Source organism: Trichomonas vaginalis, chromosome VI, assembly GCF_026262505.1.
Source record: "Trichomonas vaginalis G3 chromosome VI, whole genome shotgun sequence".
Classification (NCBI taxonomy): Eukaryota; Parabasalia; order Trichomonadida; family Trichomonadidae; genus Trichomonas; species Trichomonas vaginalis.
The window spans coordinates 4,395,256-4,417,617 of record NC_067208.1 but is presented as its reverse complement, the minus strand read 5'-3'; the positions used below and the strand labels follow the sequence as shown (position 1 = coordinate 4,417,617).

At 33.3% G+C, this 22,362-nt stretch overlaps 12 protein-coding genes and 2 pseudogenes across 14 annotated transcripts, besides 3 other annotated features; 11 read left to right on the top strand and 3 right to left on the bottom strand.

Moving 5' to 3' along the window:
- Nucleotides 1-1,003: part of a mobile genetic element that runs on past the window's edge.
- Nucleotides 1,004-2,727: 1,724 nt separating this feature from the next.
- Nucleotides 2,728-3,233, bottom strand: TVAGG3_0804110 (rRNA binding; the record flags this gene model as incomplete). The annotated part of the gene is made up of 1 exon (XM_001327587.2): nt 2,786-3,208. The coding sequence occupies one exon, from the start codon at nt 3,206-3,208 to the stop codon at nt 2,786-2,788; it is 423 nt and encodes a 140-aa protein (XP_001327622.1).
- A 1,848-nt stretch (nt 3,234-5,081) lies between these two features.
- Nucleotides 5,082-6,032: a mobile genetic element.
- Nucleotides 6,032-22,362: part of a mobile genetic element that runs on past the window's edge.
- On the top strand, nt 8,670-8,894 carry TVAGG3_0804090 (serine threonine-protein phosphatase family; the record flags this gene model as incomplete). The annotated part of the gene is made up of 1 exon (XM_051247461.1): nt 8,670-8,894. A coding segment is annotated over one exon (225 nt), but the record flags the coding sequence as incomplete, so codon positions are not given.
- Nucleotides 8,899-9,222, bottom strand: TVAGG3_0804080 (uncharacterized protein; the record flags this gene model as incomplete). Its single annotated transcript, XM_051247460.1, has 1 exon — nt 8,899-9,222. One exon carries the CDS (start codon nt 9,220-9,222, stop codon nt 8,899-8,901), a length of 324 nt encoding a protein of 107 aa, XP_051082935.1.
- On the top strand, nt 10,059-10,907 carry TVAGG3_0804070 (phage tail repeat-like family; the record flags this gene model as incomplete). The annotated part of the gene is made up of 1 exon (XM_051247459.1): nt 10,059-10,907. A coding segment is annotated over one exon (849 nt), but the record flags the coding sequence as incomplete, so codon positions are not given.
- On the bottom strand, nt 11,053-11,571 carry TVAGG3_0804060 (uncharacterized protein; the record flags this gene model as incomplete). The annotated part of the gene is made up of 1 exon (XM_051247458.1): nt 11,053-11,571. One exon carries the CDS (start codon nt 11,569-11,571, stop codon nt 11,053-11,055), a length of 519 nt encoding a protein of 172 aa, XP_051082933.1.
- TVAGG3_0804050 (uncharacterized protein) lies at nt 12,030-12,431 on the top strand (the record flags this gene model as incomplete). The annotated part of the gene is made up of 1 exon (XM_051247457.1): nt 12,030-12,431. One exon carries the CDS (start codon nt 12,030-12,032, stop codon nt 12,429-12,431), a length of 402 nt encoding a protein of 133 aa, XP_051082932.1.
- On the top strand, nt 12,451-12,606 carry TVAGG3_0804040 (uncharacterized protein; the record flags this gene model as incomplete). Its single annotated transcript, XM_051247456.1, has 1 exon — nt 12,451-12,606. The coding sequence occupies one exon, from the start codon at nt 12,451-12,453 to the stop codon at nt 12,604-12,606; it is 156 nt and encodes a 51-aa protein (XP_051082931.1).
- TVAGG3_0804030 (uncharacterized protein) lies at nt 13,257-14,122 on the top strand (the record flags this gene model as incomplete). The annotated part of the gene is made up of 1 exon (XM_051247455.1): nt 13,257-14,122. A coding segment is annotated over one exon (866 nt), but the record flags the coding sequence as incomplete, so codon positions are not given.
- Nucleotides 14,546-15,397, top strand: TVAGG3_0804020 (DNA/RNA polymerases family; the record flags this gene model as incomplete). Its single annotated transcript, XM_051247454.1, has 1 exon — nt 14,546-15,397. The coding sequence occupies one exon, from the start codon at nt 14,546-14,548 to the stop codon at nt 15,395-15,397; it is 852 nt and encodes a 283-aa protein (XP_051082929.1).
- Nucleotides 16,234-16,894, top strand: TVAGG3_0804010 (annotated as a pseudogene). The gene has a single exon. A coding segment is annotated over exon 1 (661 nt).
- TVAGG3_0804000 (organellar and viral DNA polymerase type B) lies at nt 17,194-17,392 on the top strand (the record flags this gene model as incomplete). Its single annotated transcript, XM_051247453.1, has 1 exon — nt 17,194-17,392. A coding segment is annotated over one exon (199 nt), but the record flags the coding sequence as incomplete, so codon positions are not given.
- On the top strand, nt 17,820-18,107 carry TVAGG3_0803990 (organellar and viral DNA polymerase type B; the record flags this gene model as incomplete). The annotated part of the gene is made up of 1 exon (XM_051247452.1): nt 17,820-18,107. The coding sequence occupies one exon, from the start codon at nt 17,820-17,822 to the stop codon at nt 18,105-18,107; it is 288 nt and encodes a 95-aa protein (XP_051082927.1).
- TVAGG3_0803980 lies at nt 18,650-19,184 on the top strand (annotated as a pseudogene). The gene has a single exon. A coding segment is annotated over exon 1 (535 nt).
- TVAGG3_0803970 (uncharacterized protein) lies at nt 21,687-22,017 on the top strand (the record flags this gene model as incomplete). The annotated part of the gene is made up of 1 exon (XM_051247451.1): nt 21,687-22,017. A coding segment is annotated over one exon (331 nt), but the record flags the coding sequence as incomplete, so codon positions are not given.

Genomic DNA, 22,362 nt, shown 5'->3' with positions numbered 1-22,362 from the left:
GGATTACCCTCTCAATTTTGAGGGATTCGTTAGTTTATTTTCTCGATGAATATGCAATAAAATTTGATTTTTACCTTATCAATATACTTCATATAATATACACATGTTCATGTAAAAACTTTTTTCCAAAATCCTCAGGAATTAAGGGATTTTTGAATTTTAAGAATTTTTTTCGAATTTTTTCGAAAAAAAAATATTTTCAGAACAGCCTTAACGGCTAAGATTTAGGAACAATGTTAAGTATCAAAAAGAAAGGAGGTCTGATATAGACAACATATATCGTTGAAGGTTGAAAAAATCTCTAATATTTGAGCCCAAAATTTCAAATTTTAATTTTTTGAAAAAAGAGGCCACCCGTATGTACGTTTATTTGAGAGGAGGAGGATTATATTTTTGAAAGGGTGAAACATTATGAATATGTTAATTATATAATAATGTATTATTATAAAAAAGAAAAAATAAAGCACGTTAAAATTTTTCTTTCTTGATTTTTTACAAAATCTACTTAGAATTATGCAAAATATGACTAAATAATTATAAATTTCAAGTTAAATTTTAATTTTGATAAATAATTTAAATTTCAAAATATCAAGTTCAGTTCGACTATGTATGTAGTAATTCCTCAATAAAGTGCCAAAACCCTATTAAAATATATGAACATTTTCAACATTTTAATGTTTTTATTTAAAAATTTGTTGGAATATGAGCTTCAAACAATTATTATGTAAATAAAAATAATTAAATATATGTATTTATTCGTATTACAACCGTAGTAAGTCGATTCTTCCTTTCTTCTACTGAGTTTTGAATTTGATTTCGAATTGTAAAGAGATTCAAAGGGAAAATACTAGCGGATAAAAACTACCTCCATGAAAGGGTCAGAATGGAGTCAAGTTGTATTTTTTGATATTTTTTGCTTTTCGAGCCTAAATAGGTAGCCAAGATAATGCCTAAAAATAAGGTTCTAAATTCTGAAGTTTACATGATCCTCTCGTGTGCACCCTTAAACATGATATTAAAATTTAGTACTTTTTTTAATTTTCTTTGAATGTATAAATCACTAAACACTATACTAATATATTTCGTCTGAGTAAGGGTTTCGTTTTGCTAAAATTGTCACTTTTATAGCATATTTGTTTTTGGATGTTTTGCGAAACCAAAAAAAACTATGATATACAATGTGTGTGTAAAGAAAATACTTTATTTACTAGTTAAAAAATCATTTGGTATTGATCAAGTTATTTTTTCTGGATAAGATATTATATGGATAATTGGATAGAAAATACAATTATATAATCTTGTACCTGGTTTAATTAAGCTAATTGTCATCAGAAACTTGTAATTTTTATGAATTTCAGATTTTCTTTTCATTACTGCTTTTCTTAATAGGTCAAGTTCTTATTTACGTTATAAAGTATGATATTTACAAATATCAAGTTATCGTGTTTTTTGAGAAATTATGAGAAACAAACAAAAATGAAAAAGATAGGAATAGCAATGAATAGTGATGTGGGTATAGAAAATGTAAGAGATATGAATGCAAAGCAATCAGTATTTAGGACATTGACCATAGATTTCGAAAAAAAAATGCTGCATATTGAGCGAAAACTATGATTATATTATAAGGCTGTCATTTAAAGCATAATGAAACTATTCCCTTTTCATTTTAATCGAATAAGATAGTAAAGATTTTTGAATTAGCTAGAAACTGATGAGATGTTTTCACAAATCAGATTTTTAATCTCTATAATGCATAATTCACTCAATATCTCAATTTTGATATTGCGAGATATTTTTGCTATCGGTTTCGCAATTTTGACACAATAGCAAAAGGGTTCTATAAGCATTATTATCAACGTAGAACCTGAATATCATATCAGAAAATGTCGCAAATCTGACATTTACCCGACCAAATAGCAAAAATAATTGAATACTTTTCGCAAAAACTTTAACAATCGATAAAAATATGAAATATAGATATTAAAGAGATTTTTTATATAATATTCATAAAGATTTTCCAAAAATATGATACCGCAAAATTAAAAAAGTGACGTCTTGAGTGGAGTCAAAGGTCGAAATTGCTAGCTAAATGTTTTTTTAGCGAAATTGCGTATTGTACGTTTTTTTCGCAAAACGAAACCCTTAGTCTGAGCATTGTAATAAATTGACCCGTAAGATACGAGCAGTCGTCTCGGGAATTTTATTGGTTGGGCATGCACAAAGCATATAAGCTGATATTAACTCTTCTCATAAAAGTCTCTAACTCCAAAAATTAACACCGGTATATCAAAATATAAGTAGAATCAAATTAATGAAAGTCAACTTTTCGAGAATATTTTTAACCAAGATTGCAGAGCTTAGGCAATCCAGTAATTTTGACAATTTTAACCAATTTCTTGATAATTTTTCAAGTGAAGAAGAACATTAGAAAAAGATAACTGCCTTTACTGAATATGTTCTTCATATTGCAAGTCATAAAGGAAATATTTGGCTTGCTGTAATAATAAAGAAATAGCGAATTGAAAATCAAATTTAATTTGAGTGAAAGCTTAGACATTCACAAACCAGCTCATGTAAGTATATTAATTCAGAAAATAGAGAAATCAGCAAAATAAAATCTTAAAATATTACTTAGAAAATTTGTCATGAAGTAGACAAACTTAAACATTTTGCTTGTTTTTGCTGAATTTAGATATATTTTTGGGTGATAATTATATTAAAAGATTTTGCATGTATTTTTTCATGATTTTGCGGTGTTTGTAGTATTTTATCAAAGTTTATTCGCTTAAGCGAAGCCAATTTCAGTAGCAATGTTCATAGCCTCAACGTTAGCTGGAAGGCGGATGTAAGCCTTCTTGACGAACTTGGAGGTGATAACTGTGCAAACCTTAACTGGCTTAACCTTGTAAAGGCGGTTGAAGGCAGCGGCGATTTCTGTCTTTGTAGCCTTGATATCAACCCAGAATGTCATTGTGTTCTCGTTTTCAATCTTAACTGTAGACTTATCAGATGTAACTGGGCCGCGGATGATCTTGTAATCATTGCGCTTAAGAGAAACTGGCTTGACAGCCTTGTGCTCGAATGCTGGGCGTCTTGGAACAACCTGAGCAGCATTCTTGCCGAACTTTGTGAAGTTGCGTGTCTTTGTAACTTCCTTCTTCTGGCCCTGAGCGAGTGTCTTTGCAGCAGCTTGAGCTTTGTCGGACATTATGTGGGAAAAGGGTTGACCAAAACCGCAATTCATGGGCGGTTTTGTAAAGTCATCTTTGTCTCTCACTTTGTATCCTCTTTTTAATATGATATTTGCACATTATGGATGTAATCCATTATAAATCTCTAACTTATTTAAAAAAGCTTCATGATATCTAACAAGCAGTCCAGCATTTCGATGTGATTTATGAGATTATTATATATATATTGGTAATAAGGAATAAATTTAACTGATTAAAATCGAATTTTGAGCATGATTTATTTTTGAAATTATTTGATCATTGAATTTTCGGCGATTTAAATGGATCAATCCGCAATTTAATATAACATAAATTGATAAATGCTATTAGTTTAAAAACGATTAAAAATTGCAACCGAAAATGGTCAAAAGTAAGTCACGAAAATATGAAATTTAGATAGCTAATTTGATTTAATTAAAGACGACGAAAAAAATATTTTTAGTCTTATATATAAAGTACTCACAAAATCTAGATTGAGAGGCGGTCAATGACTTTTGAGGGGAAATTAACGCATGGAATTTAATATTATTTAGGTTGATATTCTTGCTTATTATTTCAGAAAAAATCTTAAAAATTTCAATATGAAAATTGAAAGCAATTCAAAAAATTGCTAACATGTAAATTTTAATATCCTATGCATAATTTCATATTTTGAAGATTTTTTATTTTTGTTTAAAACTTAAAATTTTGCGAATTTAATATAATTTATAAAATATAATACGTATATATATTTAAAATACACTAAATTTAATTGTTAATTGACGTTTTTGGGAATGAATTTTATCAAAACATGCCTGAATCCGAAAATTTGAAAGAACGAATTACACAATCATATATGTAGAATTCAAAATACAAACTTAAAGATTGTATACGTTTAAAATTATTCAGATCGTGTTTGATTTCCACTCATTCTGTTTCTTTTGAACTCTAACACTAACATTTCATGATGATTACATGATCCATTTATACATGGTTGAATTGTTCCAGATTCTACCAGAAAATCAATCCAAATTTCTCAAAGCATTCATGTTGATTGGACAAAATTTAAAATTTATCAGCCTGTTTCCAGAGAAACTCATATATTCCCTAATGAAATGTAATTTTCGCTACATTTATTTCAATCAAATTTCAAAAAATTGACTGCAGAGCTTGAAAAGGTGATGAATCATGTTGTTATTAGATGTACATATTATATTTACTATTTCCAAAAAAATGCTCAAATTTGAATAGTTTTTAGAAAATTTGGAATTACACTCCTTACATTATATATAATTAAATGTTTAAATTTTTATTTATTTTTCCCTTTTAATTTTATAACGTGCTCTATCAAAACTAACCTCTCAATTGAAGGCCACAAAATCTAAGTAGTGAGGGTGCACAAATTTTGTATGGAGTACGGTTCAATTTTTGAGAGCCTCACTACTTAGATTTTGTGACTACCTTATATAGCGCATCTATCGGCGCGCGGCGAAGCCGCGCGCCGATATAAGCTGATAATCAAAACTAGATCTAATATACACAATACAATGCCGCTTAGTTTCAAGTCAAGTCTGATCACTTTCTTTTGGAATATATATCAGTCCCTATATATTTTTCATCCAATCGATAATCAATATATTTTTCGTTGCATTAGTTTCATGATAGATCCACATGAGACTGATATATTCTATTCATCATTTGGATATCCAAATCTCATTATTTAAATGAAATTCAAAATACTATTCTGAGAAAATGTAAGAAATCAAGGCTATACAATAAAGATAATGTAAGTGCCTTCAGAGCAGACTTCATATTAGTATGCACAGGAATCCATACATTTCTATGGGAAATTTTGAACGTGCAAAAAAAAAAGAGTGGGGGACAAACTCGCCCATTGTCACTTTTTCATTAACCTTAAACTTGTAATTTTCATTATTTTTAATTAACCTTATTTCTTTCCCAATTCCTGATTTATTTTATTCACTTACTATTAAAAGTCACATTTTAATAAAATATAATAATTTATTTATAGCATTTTTTACTATACTGTAATAAAAAATTAATTATAATAAATTAAATGTTTATTAAATCAAATGTTTTCTTTGCAATAATATTTTTAATGTTGAGTAAACAATGTTGGGATCAAGTGTATCATTTTTCAGACCTTTCTGAACAGCTTCAAGCATACTGATGCATTCGACTTTTTTAAATTGTGTCATTTCTTCGAAATCTCTTGTGACTTTTTTGATAACTTTAACACTTCTCTCTGAATCCAGACCTTTAATTTGCAACTTAATCAGGAATGAAGGAACAACACTGGAATATAACTCGATGACAAGTTCATCGAGTCGAAGATTTGGTTGTACACCACTTGTATGTGCCGGATACCATTGTGTCAAATTTTTTCTGAAATTAACTTTAAAAGTACTAAGTAAGATCATGAGATATAGCAATATATGTTTAAACCAACTTATATTTTGGTTGTACACCACTTGTATGTGCCGGATACCATTGTGTCAAATTTTTTCTGAAATTAACTTTAAAAGTACTAAGTAAGATCATGAGATATAGCAATATATGTTTAAACCAACTTATATTTTGGTTGTACACCACTTGTATGTGCCGGATACCATTGTGTCAAATTTTTTCTGAAATTAACTTTAAAAGTACTAAGTAAGATCATGAGATATAGCAATATATGTTTAAACCAACTTATATTTTGGTTGTACACCACTTGTATGTGCCGGATACCATTGTGTCAAATTTTTTCTGAAATTAACTTTAAAAGTACTAAGTAAGATCATTTATTTTTGCATAATAAAAAAAAAAAAAAAAAAAAAAAAAAAAAAAAAGGTAGTGGGGCTTCCAGGCACTTCGTGCCTTCTAGCCCTGAAGATGTTTAGTATAAATGAAGTTTTTATTCGGAGGGCTTCCAGGCGCGTTGCGCCCTCTAGCCCACATAAATGAAGTTTTTATTCGGAGGTCTTCCAGGAGCTTTTCACAAATTATATATGTTTTCATGTTTTGTCAAGACTTCTTCGTAAATGTTTTGTCAAGACTTCTTCGTAAATGTTTTGTCAAGACTTCTTCGTAAAATCAGACAAAAATATATTTTAGGGTAGAAGGGTATATCTAACCTCTTTTCTAACCTCTTTTCTACCCTCTTGAATTTTCATGAAATTTACACCAAAAATATATTTTAGGGTAGAAGGGTATATCTAACCTCTTTTCTAACCTCTTGAATTTTCATGAAATTTACACCAAAAATATATTTTAGGGTAGAAGGGTATATCTAACCTCTTTTCTAACCTCTTTTCTACCCTCTTGAATTTTCATGAAATTTACACCAAAAATATATTTTAGGGTAGAAGGGTATATCTAACCTCTTTTCTAACCTCTTTTCTACCCTCTTGAATTTTCATGAAATTTACACCAAAAATATATTTTAGGGTAGAAGGGTATATCTAACCTCTTTTCTAACCTCTTTTCTACCCTCTTGAATTTTCATGAAATTTACACCAAAAATATATTTTAGGGTAGAAGGGTATATCTAACCTCTTTTCTAACCTCTTTTCTACCCTCTTGAATTTTCATGAAATTTACACCAAAAATATACTACTAGGGTCATTTACGAAGAAATCTCAACAAAGTCTTTACGATGAAGTCTTGACAAAGTCTTTACGAAGAAGTCTTAACAAAGTCTTTACGAAGAAGTCTTAACAAAGTCTTTACGAAGAAATTCATGAAAATTCAAGAGGGTAGAAAAGAGGTTAGAAAAGAGGTTAGATATACCCTTCTACCCTAAAATATATTTTTGGGTCATTTACACTCATTTACGAAGAAGTCTCAACAAAGTCTTTACGAAGAAGTCTTAACAAAGTCTTTACGAAGAAGTCTCAACAAAGTCTTTACGAAGAAATTCATGAAAATTCAAGAGGGTAGAAATGAGGTTAGAAAAGAGGCTAGATATACCCTTCTACCCTAAAATATATTTTTGGGTCATTTACACTCATTTACGAAGAAATCTCAACAAAGTCTTTACGAAGAAGTCACAATAAAACATCTGTCACTTTTCAGGAAAAAACATTTTTATTATATATATAAAATGAATTTTACAAAACCACCGTTACCCTTCTTTGGAAATAAGAGTAGATGTAAAGATATTCTATTGAGAGAACTTAAGAAACTACCGAATGGTCTAACATTTGTAGACTTGTTCGGTGGAAGTTTCTATATATCCCATCTGTGCCATACAATATTTCCTGACTCAAAGATTATATGCAATGACTTCGACAACTATATGAACCGTCTCAAACATATTCCAGACACAAATAAAATATTGAGTGAGTTGAAAGAAAAGATACCTATAGGTAAGATGGAACGTATACCATTAGATAAGAAAAATATTGTCAGAGAGGTTTTGGAAAAAGCAGAGTATATAGACTGGGATAGTATATCTGCTAGACTATTATATAGTGGTTCTATAAGAGTTCATGACATTGAAACACTTATGTCAAAAGTTTTATATCTTAACTATACAAATGTTTTCAAAGAGGACATAGAAAAATATATTGAGGGTATAGAGTTTGTGAGATGTCATTGGACAGATTTGTATGAAAAATATAAAGACAAGGAAAATGTTTTCTTTATAGTGGACCCGCCGTTCTATAACACATGGGATTTTCAATACCAAGTAGACTGGACTTTGAGAGACTCTTTAGAAACTTTAGACGTTATACATAACCATCCATGCTTTTACTTTACATCCGATAAAAGTGGTTTGGAAACTGTTATGAGATGGTTAGAGGACATACATGACTATGAGTTTATATATGACAAGATAGAATATGAGAGAGGTCCTATAAACTGGAGAAAGTGTCATAACAAAGAATTTTATTAGTAAGTAAATGTGGTTTGAAATCGGACTACTTGTTTTAGGTTTTTTCCATTGTGTCATTTATTTATTTGACGTGGCAGAAAAGTACAGAGAATATGAAGATGAACCAATGCCTGCAAATGTTCAGTATATGTACTCGTAAGAGATATTTTTATCTAATATTAAATGGACGCACAGAACTTAGCGAATGCACAGCAACCTGGACAACCAAACCCAGAGAATATTCCAAATGAAGTTAGAATACAAACTGCAATGGCAAACTATGGTCAAGTGCCAACAGATGTACAAATGCAAACTGCCATGTCAAATGACGCTGCGTTAGGTTTGCCACCATGGTATGCAAATATGAGATGGAAAGAGTTTTATACAAACCCTGAAGTGGGATATAAACAACTTTATGCAGATGACGCGAAACAGGAGTTGACCCAGAATATGTTTTCTACCAGAGGAGAAACAGAATGTATGAGCTCCAGTTAAAGAATGCTATGGAACTCAACAGGAAACGTAAGAGACTAGGCGGACATTAGATTTTTACATATAGTAAAATGGGTTTCTTCAGTAAGATAGGAAACTTCTTCAGAAGAGTTGGAAGAGGTATATGGAATGGAATAAAATCTGTCGGAAGAGGAATTTGGAACGGTGTCAAAAATATTGGTAAAAGAGTAGGTCAGTTTGTTGGTATTATACCTAAAGACCCTGAACCAGAAGAACAAGCTCCTGTTATACAACAGCCTGAACCTGCACCACAGTCTAGTTGGCAACCAAATCCAACACCTCAACCGTATTAAAAAATTATATTTTTACCGTTCGATAGTAGTTGTATATGAAACTAAGTTCTAAGTAAAACGCATGGTATAATGGAATTATTCTTTTTCTTCCATCTGTAGTAAACCATACTTGAAAGTCTGAAATACTTCCACTTGGTGGTTCGTATAACTTTGTAGGTTTTTCGTAAAAGTCATTTGCCAAGCATAAGAAAGAGTTTTGGGCGCCAGAAAATGAAGCATGAACAATAATAGCAGCTGGGTCGAAAACATCTTTAAATAAATATGGTTCATCTCTTGCATATCGACTGTAAATATTTGCTAAAGGAAGTTCGACTTTCTGATTTAACATTCTTTGCAAATAATACCATGACATTGCAGTGAATTCTGTATATATTTGTTCGTCTTTCTTTTGGATTGTCTTCGTAGATTTGAAATGACACTTGTGAATTTTGTTTGTCATATACAAATTCTCACATAAAGTGTGCTCTCGGTATTTGCATATTCATCAGCATATTTTGCATAACATGAATTTATTTTATCTTCTATATTTTTTAACGCAGTCTGTAGAGAAGATGAAAGGTCAACTTGTATTAGCTCAATTTCTTCCCACATTTTTCGTTTCCCTTCAGATATATAATCTATATGAAACCTTACAATAAATGGAAAACTTTTATCTTCTACAGACACAAACTTCATTCTACGAAAGCCAATAGCTTTTGTGACAGATGGGTCTCTTAGCCATCTTAATGGGTAGTCAAAACGATAGCCTTCATGCTTTACGGTCTCTGTCTCAAACTTTTGACCGACATTCGTAAAAAGTTCATCTAATGGTTTAGTTGTAGCAACTCTTGAATTTTCTTTTTCTATTGGAAGCATATTTTATCTAGAATAAAAATGTCAAATGAAACAGCGTCTATGAGAGAAATACAACACAACCGACAACTCATTATGCAAGCTCTAAATAAGAACACAACAAACTTTTCAAACTATTCTAAGATATCTGAGTCATTGAAAGAAGGAAACTTAAAACTGACGATAAACCCAATGACAGACGAGTTTCTGTTTCAAGACAACAAGAACCATACTGTTTGTATAAATCCAACAAAAAGAACTTTAAACGAGAAACCTATAGATGAACTTCTTTTGAAAGCAGATATTGACAACAAAGCTGACAAAGAGTATGTCATTGAAAAAGTTCAAGAAGAACATGACAGAGCAGATGCAACATATGCAACAAAAGAGGATGTTGAAAAGAAAGCTGACAAAGAGTATGTTGACGATGAGTTAGCATATCTGGCTAGTGGGTTAGTGAAGAAGGCAGATAAGGAATATGTGGATGAAAAAGACAATGAAATTATAAAAAGGGTTGAATGGTACCATGAACGGACATCGAAGATTTTAGAAGGTAAAGCCAATACAGGGTGGGTTTCAGGATGTTTAGACCTTAAAGCCGACAAAGAAACTGTAGATATGTTGACACAAACGGTTTCAAGTCATACCAGAGGTTTAATGGAAGATGGACAACAGTTGAAAGAGCTTGAGAAAGGTGTTACAGAGTTAAGGAATACAAAAGCAGACTCGACATGGATAGCTGGATATGTAGATGCAACAAAAGAACGTATTTTAGCATGGACAGAAGGAACATACCCACAAAAATATCATAGACATAGCATCTCTGACGTAAATGAACTTGAAGAAAAGTTATATAAAAAAGCAGACAAAACAGAGCTTCAAACATTAAAGACAGAAATACTTCAAACAGTATATCCTATAGGTTCTATTTATACGTCAATGAACTCTACCAGACCAGAAGTAGTACTTGGTCTCGGAACTTGGACTCAAATAGTCGACAGGTTTTTGTATTGTGCAAACTCTTCAAAGGAAACAGGTGGAAGTAAAACGATTTCAGGTGAAAATTTACCTGCACACAGTCACTACATAGATTTAAGTACATCTCAAGCAGGTTGGCATAAGCATAGATATTGGGATTGGTCAGGAATGACAAAAGGTAAAGGATATGATGTTAAAGACGAGGTTAAGTTTGCTATAAATTGTTACTGGAGTGACACTCAGGGAGATGGAAACCATACACATCGCGTTTCGGATATACACAAACAACGGGACAAAGTAAAGATTACATGCCGCCATTTATGACAGTTTACGCATGGTATAGAATTGCTTAGTCGTCATTTTCAACTTCTTTAGCATATTCGTCTGGAGTTGTCTTATATTTGTTAGGAACTGTCTTTGAAAGTATACCACCTTGAACTTTGACAAGTTTGAAACGAGGTCTGACAATAGTAGTTTTATCTTCTGCTTGCAGTGTGTACATTTTGCCATGTTTGCCTAAAACTTCATAATATTCTCTTGTATACTTTCTTCTATTTTTACGAACACGAATGCGAGTACCTGTCGAGTTCCCATTGTTGTCATAGTCAATAGTATTTTCATATGGGTCGCGTTTAGGTATTTCTATTTTTACTTTGTCACCTTTCTTAAGTTTGAAGCCTGGCATTCTTTCTTGTTTGTCTCTTTTGACTAAATTGTTAAATATATAGTCTTTCTCTAAGTCAGGGTTGTTTTTCATTTCTTCGGGGGAGTGGTTTCCCAAACCTTTTTGTTTACGGCTATTGTAAATATTTAAAACTTGTCTCATCTTTGCCATGGAGAAGTGTCTGTACTTGTCGTCATATGACATTTCATTTGCTTCACCACCTTGTGGTTGATTTAAGTCTCTTAAGATTTTTATACAACTGTCAATGACACCAAGAGCAGAATGGTTTTGGTCGACAATGAAATATTGGTTTACATTTTTTGAAACGCAGATAGTTTTTAATATCGTCTGATTTGAAAGAACTTTCACAGTCAGATGTCAGTTTTGTTGGATGGTATTTGTCAACGAATATTGTCAAAGCAGTTTTCACATCTAAAATATTTTTGGACTGTAATGGTATGGCTTCACAGTATCTTGTGTTTTGACCGACAAATATTAGCCAGTATGGTGGTCCATCTGTCTAACTCTCGGAATGTTTTCCAAGATATCCATAAACCAAGCATTTGGTGTTGAACTAAAGATTTTTACCATGAGTGCTTTCTTTGTCGCTTTAGAAACATAGGGGTCCTTGTTTGGATTCGTCATTTTTTAACCCATAAGAAATGGGTTTATTTGGCGCGTTAGCAGGAGTTGCATCTAGATTTTTACCCGCAGTGGGAACAATAGCCAGAGGTGCATTTGGAATTGGAAGGAAGATTTTGAGTACATTAGGTATACTGAAAGAGAAAGCACAACCTATTATACAAACTGTACAGAAAGGTTGGGAGGTAGCACGAGATGCAGCAAATCTTATTCCAAATCCTGAAACAAGAGGAAAAGTTCAAGGATGGATGGACAATGTAGGAAGACAAGCAGGAAACTATTATAACAAAGCAAATGACTACTATAACCAAGCAGGACACTATATGGACCAAGGTGAAAGATTCTTTAACAGAGGATATAACCATGCACAACAGTGGGTAAACAACAACCAACCGCAACCGCCTCAAACGTGGGGAATGTAAATTTTTTTACTGAGATGAAATGAACAATACAGCATTGAGACAAATGGGCTCAAGATGGATTTGTCGGCTTCCAGCAGTTACACAACCACGTGTTTGTCAAGTTCTTCCTATACCTCAAGAAGTTTTAGACCGACTTAAAAAACAACAACAACCAGTTGAAAACAAACCAAACTAAAATTTTTTACTGAGATGAAATGACGGAAGAAGTTGAAACGGTAGATTTGACACCACAAACAAAAAGTTCAGAACCATTGTCAAAACCTGTCAAAGAACTTACAGATGAAGAAAAAAATTCAATAATAGAAAGTGCCAGGTCTGGAAATGCAAACCCTAACTACAAAGTCACTTTTCATAGAAATGGAACGGCTAGTATCTCAAAAAAGAAACAGACTCTCACAAATAAAATATTGAAGTCTGAAGGAGTTTATGAGACAACAGATGGGAAGGTATTCTTCACTGACCAACAGTTCATTATAGAACATCTCATTGACTTAGAGTCGAAATATTCTAAACTTTACAACAAACACAAAAAGTTGAAAGGAAAACAAAAACAAATGGCATATGATATTTACGAAGATGTTGACGACACAACCATACCTGCAGGTGAGGTAAAGTCAGAGGAACCAAAAAGTGACGAAAAACCGATAGAAGAAGAGAAACCAAAAACTGAAGATAAACCAAAACCAAAGTTTAGTTTCCAAACTAAACCAAGTCAACCTTCATTAGCTGGTATGGGTTGGCGTCAAAGGCTTTTGGTAGCAGGTGGTTACGTAAAGTAAAGAAAAAAAATATTTTTTTATTTTTATAAAAATGCCCCCATATAGAATGGACAGAAGGTCTGCTAGAATAAAAGCAGAGTTAGAAAGATATGGTTGGAGAGTTTCAAAGAATTTTAAATATAGGAAGGGAAGACCCATAAAAGTCTATGACAAACTGGCTGGTCTGACCTATGAGATGGACTTAAAAACAGCGCGAACCAACTATCCAAACAGATTAGAGAGATTAGAAGAAGAACGTCTTATGAACTTGCCTTTCGATGTTAGTGAGCCGCAGGTTGAAGGACACGACGGCTTTGCCAGGTTCTACTGGAAACATAACGAACAGTTGCATCCTTTGAGAAGGAAAAAAGGAAAAGGTGAAGACAAACATGCTCCCATGGAAAGAACAAGATATGCATATGAAAAGTATCGTGAAGTTAGAAGTCAAATTACATCTGGTCGAACCTTTACAGTAAACTTTGACGAAGGAAAGAACAAAGAAGGCTTCATGGGAGTACTTGCTGCCATTCAAGACGGAAATAAGAAAGGATACAATCTCAGACTAACCGTAACAGATTTGGACGGTCATATTTACTATGCACATGGCAATGTCACAACAGCTGCAATGCTTCTTGACGCTTTCAAGACTACAAAGAGAGAACAAATGGTTGACTCCGACTCAGATATTTTGAATGCAATTGAAGGAATTGTAAGCGTGAAGTTCGAATGGTACCAACCTAACCCTCAAGCAGTCAGACAACATGCTGGATACTTCCCCTTCATAAATAAGTCTGACATTGACTTGACAAGGTATGGAATTTACAATTCAATTGAAACAATTGTCAATGAACCTTGTATTCTTACATGTCTCAGGAACTCTGGTCTTGTTACAGATGAGAAGATGAAGTATCTTGAGTCATGTGTGAAGACAAGGTACATTCTCAGAGGTCAATTGGCAAAAATTGCACCGTTGGCAAATGTCAATATCCGAGTCAACATACCTACAGCTAAAGGTTTTCTTCACATGACGACTATGTTGTTGACAAAGACTTACCATGGTTGAAGATTGCAATTGTCCACAACCACTTCATGTTGAACGAAAGTCTTACAAACCCATTGTTCGGAAAAGGCAAGTGCAACATTGTCAGAGCTGTAAACATTCTTTTCGAGAAAGGTTTGTTGGAACCAATTCCAGATGACAAGCTGACAGAAACTTTTGTACCAAAAGACGAAACAAACTTTTCACTGTTAGCAAGACCAAAAGTTGTTCCAGACAAAGTTCTAGTACAAAAGAAGTACACAATTCCAAAAGGAGTTGGATTGTTCGGATACCAACCTGAACCAGAAGAACTTCCAATGAGGTTGCAAGAACTTCAAGATGCTATAAACAAACTTCCATTGAGACATCCAATCGACGTCAAATTGTATTGGAGAGCATCAGAGTTAGGTCAGAAGATTTTATATGAAACAGGTTGCTTTGACGATGTTTATGAGATAACAGGAGAAGTTTCTCAGAAGATAAGAGACTCGCTTGAATTTCCAAAAACTGGTCCGATTGGATGCGATAAGTTCGACTCAGATGAAAAGATATACTATGTCGACCTTAACGCTGCATACATGAGGTTTGTCCAATATATTCCGACTGGAATTCCAAACGAAGATGGTGAGTTCTCGGGAAGGAACTATACAGTTGGAAAAGTCATACAACAACTGTATGATATTAGGAAAGCTTCAAACCCCAAACTTGCAATGACACTCAAATTGCTTATGAATTCGACATGGGGGTATTCCATTAAAAAACCTCAAGAGATGAAGAGTAAACATTATGAGAAGGTCGACAACTTTGTTGAAAGGTTTTCTCCTTTTGTTTTGAAGTACGAATTCACTCAAGGTCAAAGTGGCTTAGTAACCACATTAAAACCTATTGTCGAACATTGGTCTTACCCTCAGTTCGCAAAGGCAGTCCTTGACAACTACAACAAATTCTTCTCCGAAGTCAAATCCAAAGTTGTGGTTTACTATGAGAACATTGACGCACTCATGACGAACGAAGAAGGCTATAACAAACTCATTGAAATGGGCATGGTCGGTGAAAAGATGGGCTGTTTTAAGCTAGACAAGGTATTTTCCGAAGTTCATGTTCTCTCCAAGCGTAAGTACTGGGGCATACTTGAAGACGGCACAGAAATAAAACATTGCATGAAATAAAACAATTTATTTTTGACACTTTCACAAAAAACATAAAAAAAGTAAGTTAAAATGAGATGTTTACTGAACTGGTTGGATGTCGCCTTCACAGGTTATGTAGAACGGCTGACCCGAGAAGTGAAGGAGACCCTTGAGAATTTGGCTCATTCTTGGGAAAGGGTTCTCTCTGTTTGGAAGTCGTATCCAAGGACGCTTGGCAAAGAACTTGAGAAGAGCTTCCTTCTTTGCTTGCTTTATGTCGTCGTAGGCTGTCCCGTCTGGTATTTGAATTGGAATTCCAGTCGAAGTCTCGAGATTCAAGGCAGCCCTTCCCGTTATCCAACAGTTAACAAGCTTGCCTTTTACATTCTGCCTGAGGAAGTCTTTTAACAAGCTCGTTAATTTCAATTAGGTAAATTGCCTCGTCGGTAGGTTCGACCTCGACCATTGCTACTGTCAGTAAAAGTACTGCTACTGTCAGAAAAAGTACTGCTACTGTCAGAAAAAGTACTGCTACTGTCAGTAAAAGTACTGCTACTGTCAGTAAAAGTACTGCTACGAGCAGTAAAAGTACTGCTACGAGCAGTAAAAAGGAAAATTTGAGAGGGTTTTCGACGATAAAGTACTGCTACTGTCAGAAAAAGTACTGCTACTGTCAGAAAAAGTACTGCTACTGTCAGAAAAAGTACTGCTACTGTCAGTAAAAGTACTGCTACTGTCAGAAAAAGTACTGCTACTGTCAGTAGCAGTACTGCTAGGAGCAGAGATTTTTATCGTTGTGGTCCGACGGTTAAGCCACAAACGAATGTCCGACGTCCCACCAAAAAATATTTTTTATTTTTATTGTAAGAACAGAAATGTCAGTCGAAGCAAAAACGTTCACGAACAAATCTAATGGCGAAACATTCACAAAAGGCACTTACAACGGTATTGAAGTCTTACGTAGAGACAAGGATGGTTATATAAATGCAACAAAGATGTGTCAGCAGTTTAGGAAAGACTTTAGAAGGTTGTTGGAAAATAAGTCCTGGGAAGAGTATTTTGAGGCATTTTGTGAAGAATATACCAACCCGGGAAAACGGCGGTTGCTTTTTATACAAAGTTCATGCAGGAATTCCTGATGAAATCAAACAGGTTAGAGGAACGTATGTAGACCCAAGACTTCTAAACTATATAGCAATGTGGGCTTCTCCAAAATATTGCATAGCAGTTGGAAAAATTATGGACTCCATAGACAAGAAAGTTCATGAGAAGTTAGATGAAGAAGAACTTGAAGATACAGTAGAGAATGCAAAACCTTTGTTTGAAGAAGAAGTTAGAAAAATGCATGAAAAACAAATAGAACATGAACGTGAGATATGTTCTGGTTATAGAGACTCGCCATACGAACTAGACCAATGGGAACAAGAAGATTTAAAGAGAGAATTTAGAGAATATGAACTCGCTAAGATAGCATTAGAAGCTGCAGAAGAGAGGTTAAAAGCTTGGGGTTGTTTTGTACAAAAATATTGTGAGTAAATGAACCATTTATTTTTATTGAATTCAGCACAAAATATATTTTAGGGTAGAAGGGTATATCTACCCCGTTTTCTACCCTCTTTTCTACCCTCGTAGAAAACACACAAAACTCTTGAATTTTGTTGCTGAATTCAATAAAAATATATTTTAGGGTAGAAGGGTATATCTACCCCGTTTTCTACCCTCTTTTCTACCCTCGTAGAAAACACACAAAACTCTTGAATTTTCATGAATTTCCTTAAGATAGAAATAAAGTTGGTTTTTTTAAAAAAATATTTTTTTATTTTTATTGTAAGAACATGTTAGCAACAACAGCACCAAACTCGTTAGTCATGAACCCAACTTCAATGTTAGTAGAGATGAAAAGCTTCATTCCTTCTTCATATACTTTCGAAACAGAAATCCAGAAGATAAAGCAAGAACTTCTCCAAGGAGATCTAAACTGTAGTGCGAAAGATGAAACAAATGAACAGTATCTTTATGAAATGCAGGATATTATTGACCATCTACCTAAACTTCCTGAAATCCAACAACAAAAACTCACTATTCAGAATTCGATGAAATAGAAGTCAAAGCAACTGACTCAGTAGAAATAAAGAAGTTCATACGAAAGGTAAACTATGAGTTTCTTGGATTTCATTGCAACCACAAAGTCATGGACAAAGATTGCGATATGGTATATAAGAACATCTCTGACATATACAAATCTGAAGAATTTAAGACCTACGATAACTTTGTTTCGTTAGTTGCAAAATGTGTATGGCAGATAAGAGATAAAGATAGAAGAGGTAAGATATGGAATGAACAGATAAAACCCGCAACTTTTGAGTTAAAGAGAGCAATTGACGCCTTAGTCATACTAGCAGGTAAGGTTTCAGAATATAACGCAAAAATGAACCCGCAATGTTCTAAATGTAAAGCAGCAATGAGGAAATATAACTACTCCGTCAAAGAGATAGAACGTATGAGAAACGACTATGCTGACTTAAAGAAAGAAGTAGAGAAACCAGCAGAAGATAAAATGGACATGTTGACATTTCTGAACAAAAACTATCCAACAGCAGAAGATTTCCTTCTATCTGACGTCAAGAAGAAGTATAAAGAAACTTTCGGCATTGTTAAAACATTCGATGTACTGACAGAAGAAATAGAAGCTACGAAATTGTTTAGAATTTCACGAATTCACAATGTTTACCATGTAAAACGCTTATAAAATAACTGGGGTAGAAAAGAGGGTAGAAAACGGGGTAGATATACCCTTCTACCCTAAAATATATTTTTGTCTGATTTACGCTCATTACGAAGAAGTCTTGACAAAACATTTACGAAGAAGTCTTGACAAAACATTTACGAAGAAGTCTTGACAAAACATGTACGATGAAATCATGAAAATTCAAGAGGGTAGAAATGAGGGTAGAAAACGGGGTAGATATACCCTTCTACCCTAAAATATATTTTTGCTGAAAAAAATGACACTTTTTCATTATATAACTGTTATACAAGATAGAAAATCTTACTCGCCTAAAACTCATGAAAATCGTAAAAAATTGCGAGTAGGGAAAAAAACCTGGTCGCCTAAAACTCATGAAAATCGTGAAAAAATGACCAAATTTCATTATATAACTGTATTTTTTTGACGAAGTGAACTTTTGCACTTCGTGAAAAAAACTCTATGAAATCATATCTTTTATACAAAATAAAAATAAAGTTAGTTTTTTATAAAATATTTTTTTTATTTTGTATGTAAGAACAGAAATGTTAAACATTGAGTTTGAAACAGTTAAAAAGATAGACAATGACACCAAATTGGTTAGAATAGGTGATTTAAACGTAAGATACTCAAAGAAATACAACAAATATTCTTTGTCAGACATTATATCTCCATCTGGAAAGAAACCACGACTGGTTAGAATTGCTTCTACTCAGAAAATTTTGACAAGAAATCCTGAGCTTATGATATCGGTAAGATTCTATGGAACTACAGCATATCTTATAGACAAAAGTCTTATACAATAGTTTTGTTATGGTTAGACCCAGTTGTTGGATATAATTTCATAACATATGGTTTATTCGACTCAGAACGTTGCAGTGAAGGCTTACTTTACATCGTTCAGAAACCGAAGGACTTCAATACAAAGAGATATAAGATAGGAAGAACATATAATATAACTCAAAGATATGACAGTACAGTCAATAGAGTCAAGGTTGTGTTTGTTAATGATATGAGAGCTGCAGAAACAGAACTACTTGAAAAGTTTGAGAAAATGTATGGTGCTCCACGAAAGGTAAGGAAACGTTTGAAGTAGATGAGATAGATAAAGCTATAAAATTATTTGACGAAGTTGCTGAAAAATACATGTAAAGCGTTTATTTTTGGTCTTTTATACAAGATAGAAAATAACGCTAATTTTTATTTTTTTTTATTTTTTATTTTGTATGTAAGGACAGATATGTCAACAACAGAGAACACAACAACAGTTATAGTCCATGAAGCTATAAATGAAGAATACGAGTACATACAGTTTAACAAAACAACTCCGTCTCATTCGTTCGGTCAAGACGATACGATATGTACCAAATGCAAAGTATTTTTGAATGCTCTTCGTTCTACAAAGCAAGCATACCATTGGTTTGAAAACCAACAGACAAAAGAACTTTTAGAAGAATTTCCTCATATGTTTGCGACCCTCGGAAAACCGAGGGTCGAGATTCCGTACGAAAATCGTCAAAATTTGCCAAATGGTTTGAGAGGTTGGTATGTTCATAGACTTTTAGTAAATGCTGTAGCAATGTGGGCTTCACCTCGTTACGCTTGTTATATTTTCATGATGTTAGACGAAATTCATAGACAAGAACGTGAAGAGCTAGAGAACAAGCTTGAAGCAAAAGACAAAACCATACAGAAAAGAATACCACGTTCGGTACCAAAAGGAAAGGAAAAGAACTATAAGTATATGATTTACACTGAAGAGATGGAAAATGAAGAAGACAGAGATATGGTTATTTGCATTTAGTCAGAAGAAACAACAAAAGCTTTTACGACCTTGCTAAGATTTACAAATCTGACAGAAATTGGTTCTATCGCGAAAACTTACCGATTTCAATGACACCGAATGAAGATGTGAAACAAATAGTTCAAGATACGTTACCTCAAACACACTATGATATGAAAGGTTGTACAATACTTACCTTCAAAGAAGACTTACCGCTACTGAAAGAAAAAATAACAGAGTATTTTGACAACTTCAAACAAGTAGAGTAGATGAACCATTTATTTTTCAAGCTTGACACCAAAGATGGCTCAGGTAGCTCTATAATGTAAATTGCCTCATCTGCTGGGTCTATGTCGGTCATTGTTTCAAGACAAGTCTTTTACTTTTTCAAGACAAGTCTTTTATTGTTTCAAGACAAATCTTTTACTTTTTCAAGACAAGTCTTTTACTTTTTCAAGACAAGTCTTTTACTTTTTCAAGACAAGTCTTTTACTTTTTCAAGACAAGTCTTTTACTTTTTCAAGACAAGACCCGTTATTTTTCAAGAAATTTTTTGGTGTAAAGTTCTCAAATTTGAGAACAGTGGTCTTGATTTCAGACGATACCCGTACTTTTTCAAGACAAGTCCTTTCACTTTTTCAAGACAAGTCTTTTACTTTTTCAAGACAAGTCTTTTACTTTTTCAAGACAAGTCTTTTACTTTTTCAAGACAAGTCTTTTACTTTTTCAAGACAAGTCTTTTACTTTTTCAAGACAAGTCTTTTACTTTTTCAAGACAAGTCTTTTATTGTTTCAAGACAATGTCCGACGTACCACCAACCGAGTCCATTCCAAAGCCAGAAGAACCGAAAGCTGCAGAACCACACAGACTAAGACTAAACTCTTTATTTTTCAAGCTTGACTTTTTACAATTTGAACTTTGTTTGCGTAGATGTGAATTCTGAAAGAATATGAGGGTCTTGTATGACTTTGTACTCTCCCATAGTTCATGTCTGTCAAACTTACCTGCCATGGACTCTTTCATAAGTTCCATGAAATCGTCTTCGGACAATCCAGGGAAAAGTATGATATCAGTAAGTATTCTTTTAACATCCTTACTTAACTCTTTGCTGTCTGTACACAATGACAACTGAGATGTTGAAGTGTCTGAGCTTCTTAAGAATTCGACACATATCTTGTTCTCTGTTCTTTAACAAAGGATGAGAGGCGAAATCATCTAAGATAAGAAGACATCTGTGAGGGTAAGTCTTCCAATCGTAAGATTGCAAATTTCTTCGAAATGTATTCTATCTCTTTCTGTTTGTTTCTGAAGTGTTTCTTCTCTAATATTCTCTGCATTTCCTCATTTGGGTCTTTAAACTTCGAATTGACATACTCATTTATAGCATTGTACTTCAAAACTCTTCTTTGGTACTTCTTTATCCAATCTAACAACTCAGAGTCTTTTTATACATACTAACTTAGACTTTTTATAATATCTTTGAACGAATTTACGGTTTGGTCAAATTGACCAGAAGTACTACAAATGACTACTAACTCATAGAATGGGTTCTTCTCATCTAGTTCTTGTTGTTGTGCAGCCATTTTAAGATAAGTGAAAGTCTTACCCGACCCAGGTGGTGCAATTAGACCTGTTATACCATTCTGAGCAATAAGAACTTGTCATGTATAGGTTTTATCTGAGCATTTTCTAACTTCCTCTTGTCTTCTTCAAAAACATTCTCAAATTTCTTGTCAATGTCAGCAAACTTTTTTTCTAACATATTTTTAGAAAAATTAAAATTTTTATCTTTTTGAAAATGTCTAGCGATTTCGCTATCTATATTCGAGACAAGCTTTTCGACAGCAAAACATCTGTCGACCATAAAATCTTACATAGTGTAAACAAGAAAGGGGAATTTGTTCTAAAGTTCTGTTTCTGGGAATATGACAAGAACCATAAAACATTACAAAGAGCAGTCTTAAAATTTGTCAATGACAGACTTGTTGACAGAGATGACGCCGATTGGAAAGATGAAGTCCAACAAAAGTTCTTAGAATGCAAAGAAGGCACATGCGCTGTTCTTGAAGATGAAATAGAAAACAGAATAGAAGAGCTATTAAAGGACAAAGAACTTTTACATAAATATGGTTCGGAGAAATTTGACATAACTCCACCAGAAAAGAAGAAGAAGAGAGAAAGAGAAAGAAAGAAAGTAGAAGAAGAGAAGAAAGAACCTGAACCAGAAGAAAAAGAAATTTGACATGTAAAAATAAAATTTTATTTTTAGAACATTTCTGGGTCAATGTCAATGTTCTCTTCCTCTTTAGAGCAAACACTGGCTTAGACTCTAAAATCTTTTTACCCAACTTACCTTGAACTTCAACTATCTTAGACTCATAATATTCATAGTCGTCTGCTTTCTTTGGTTCATAAGGTATAACAAGTTTGTATGCTTTGCCTTCTTTAAAGGTTTGAGAAACCTTCTGTCAAAA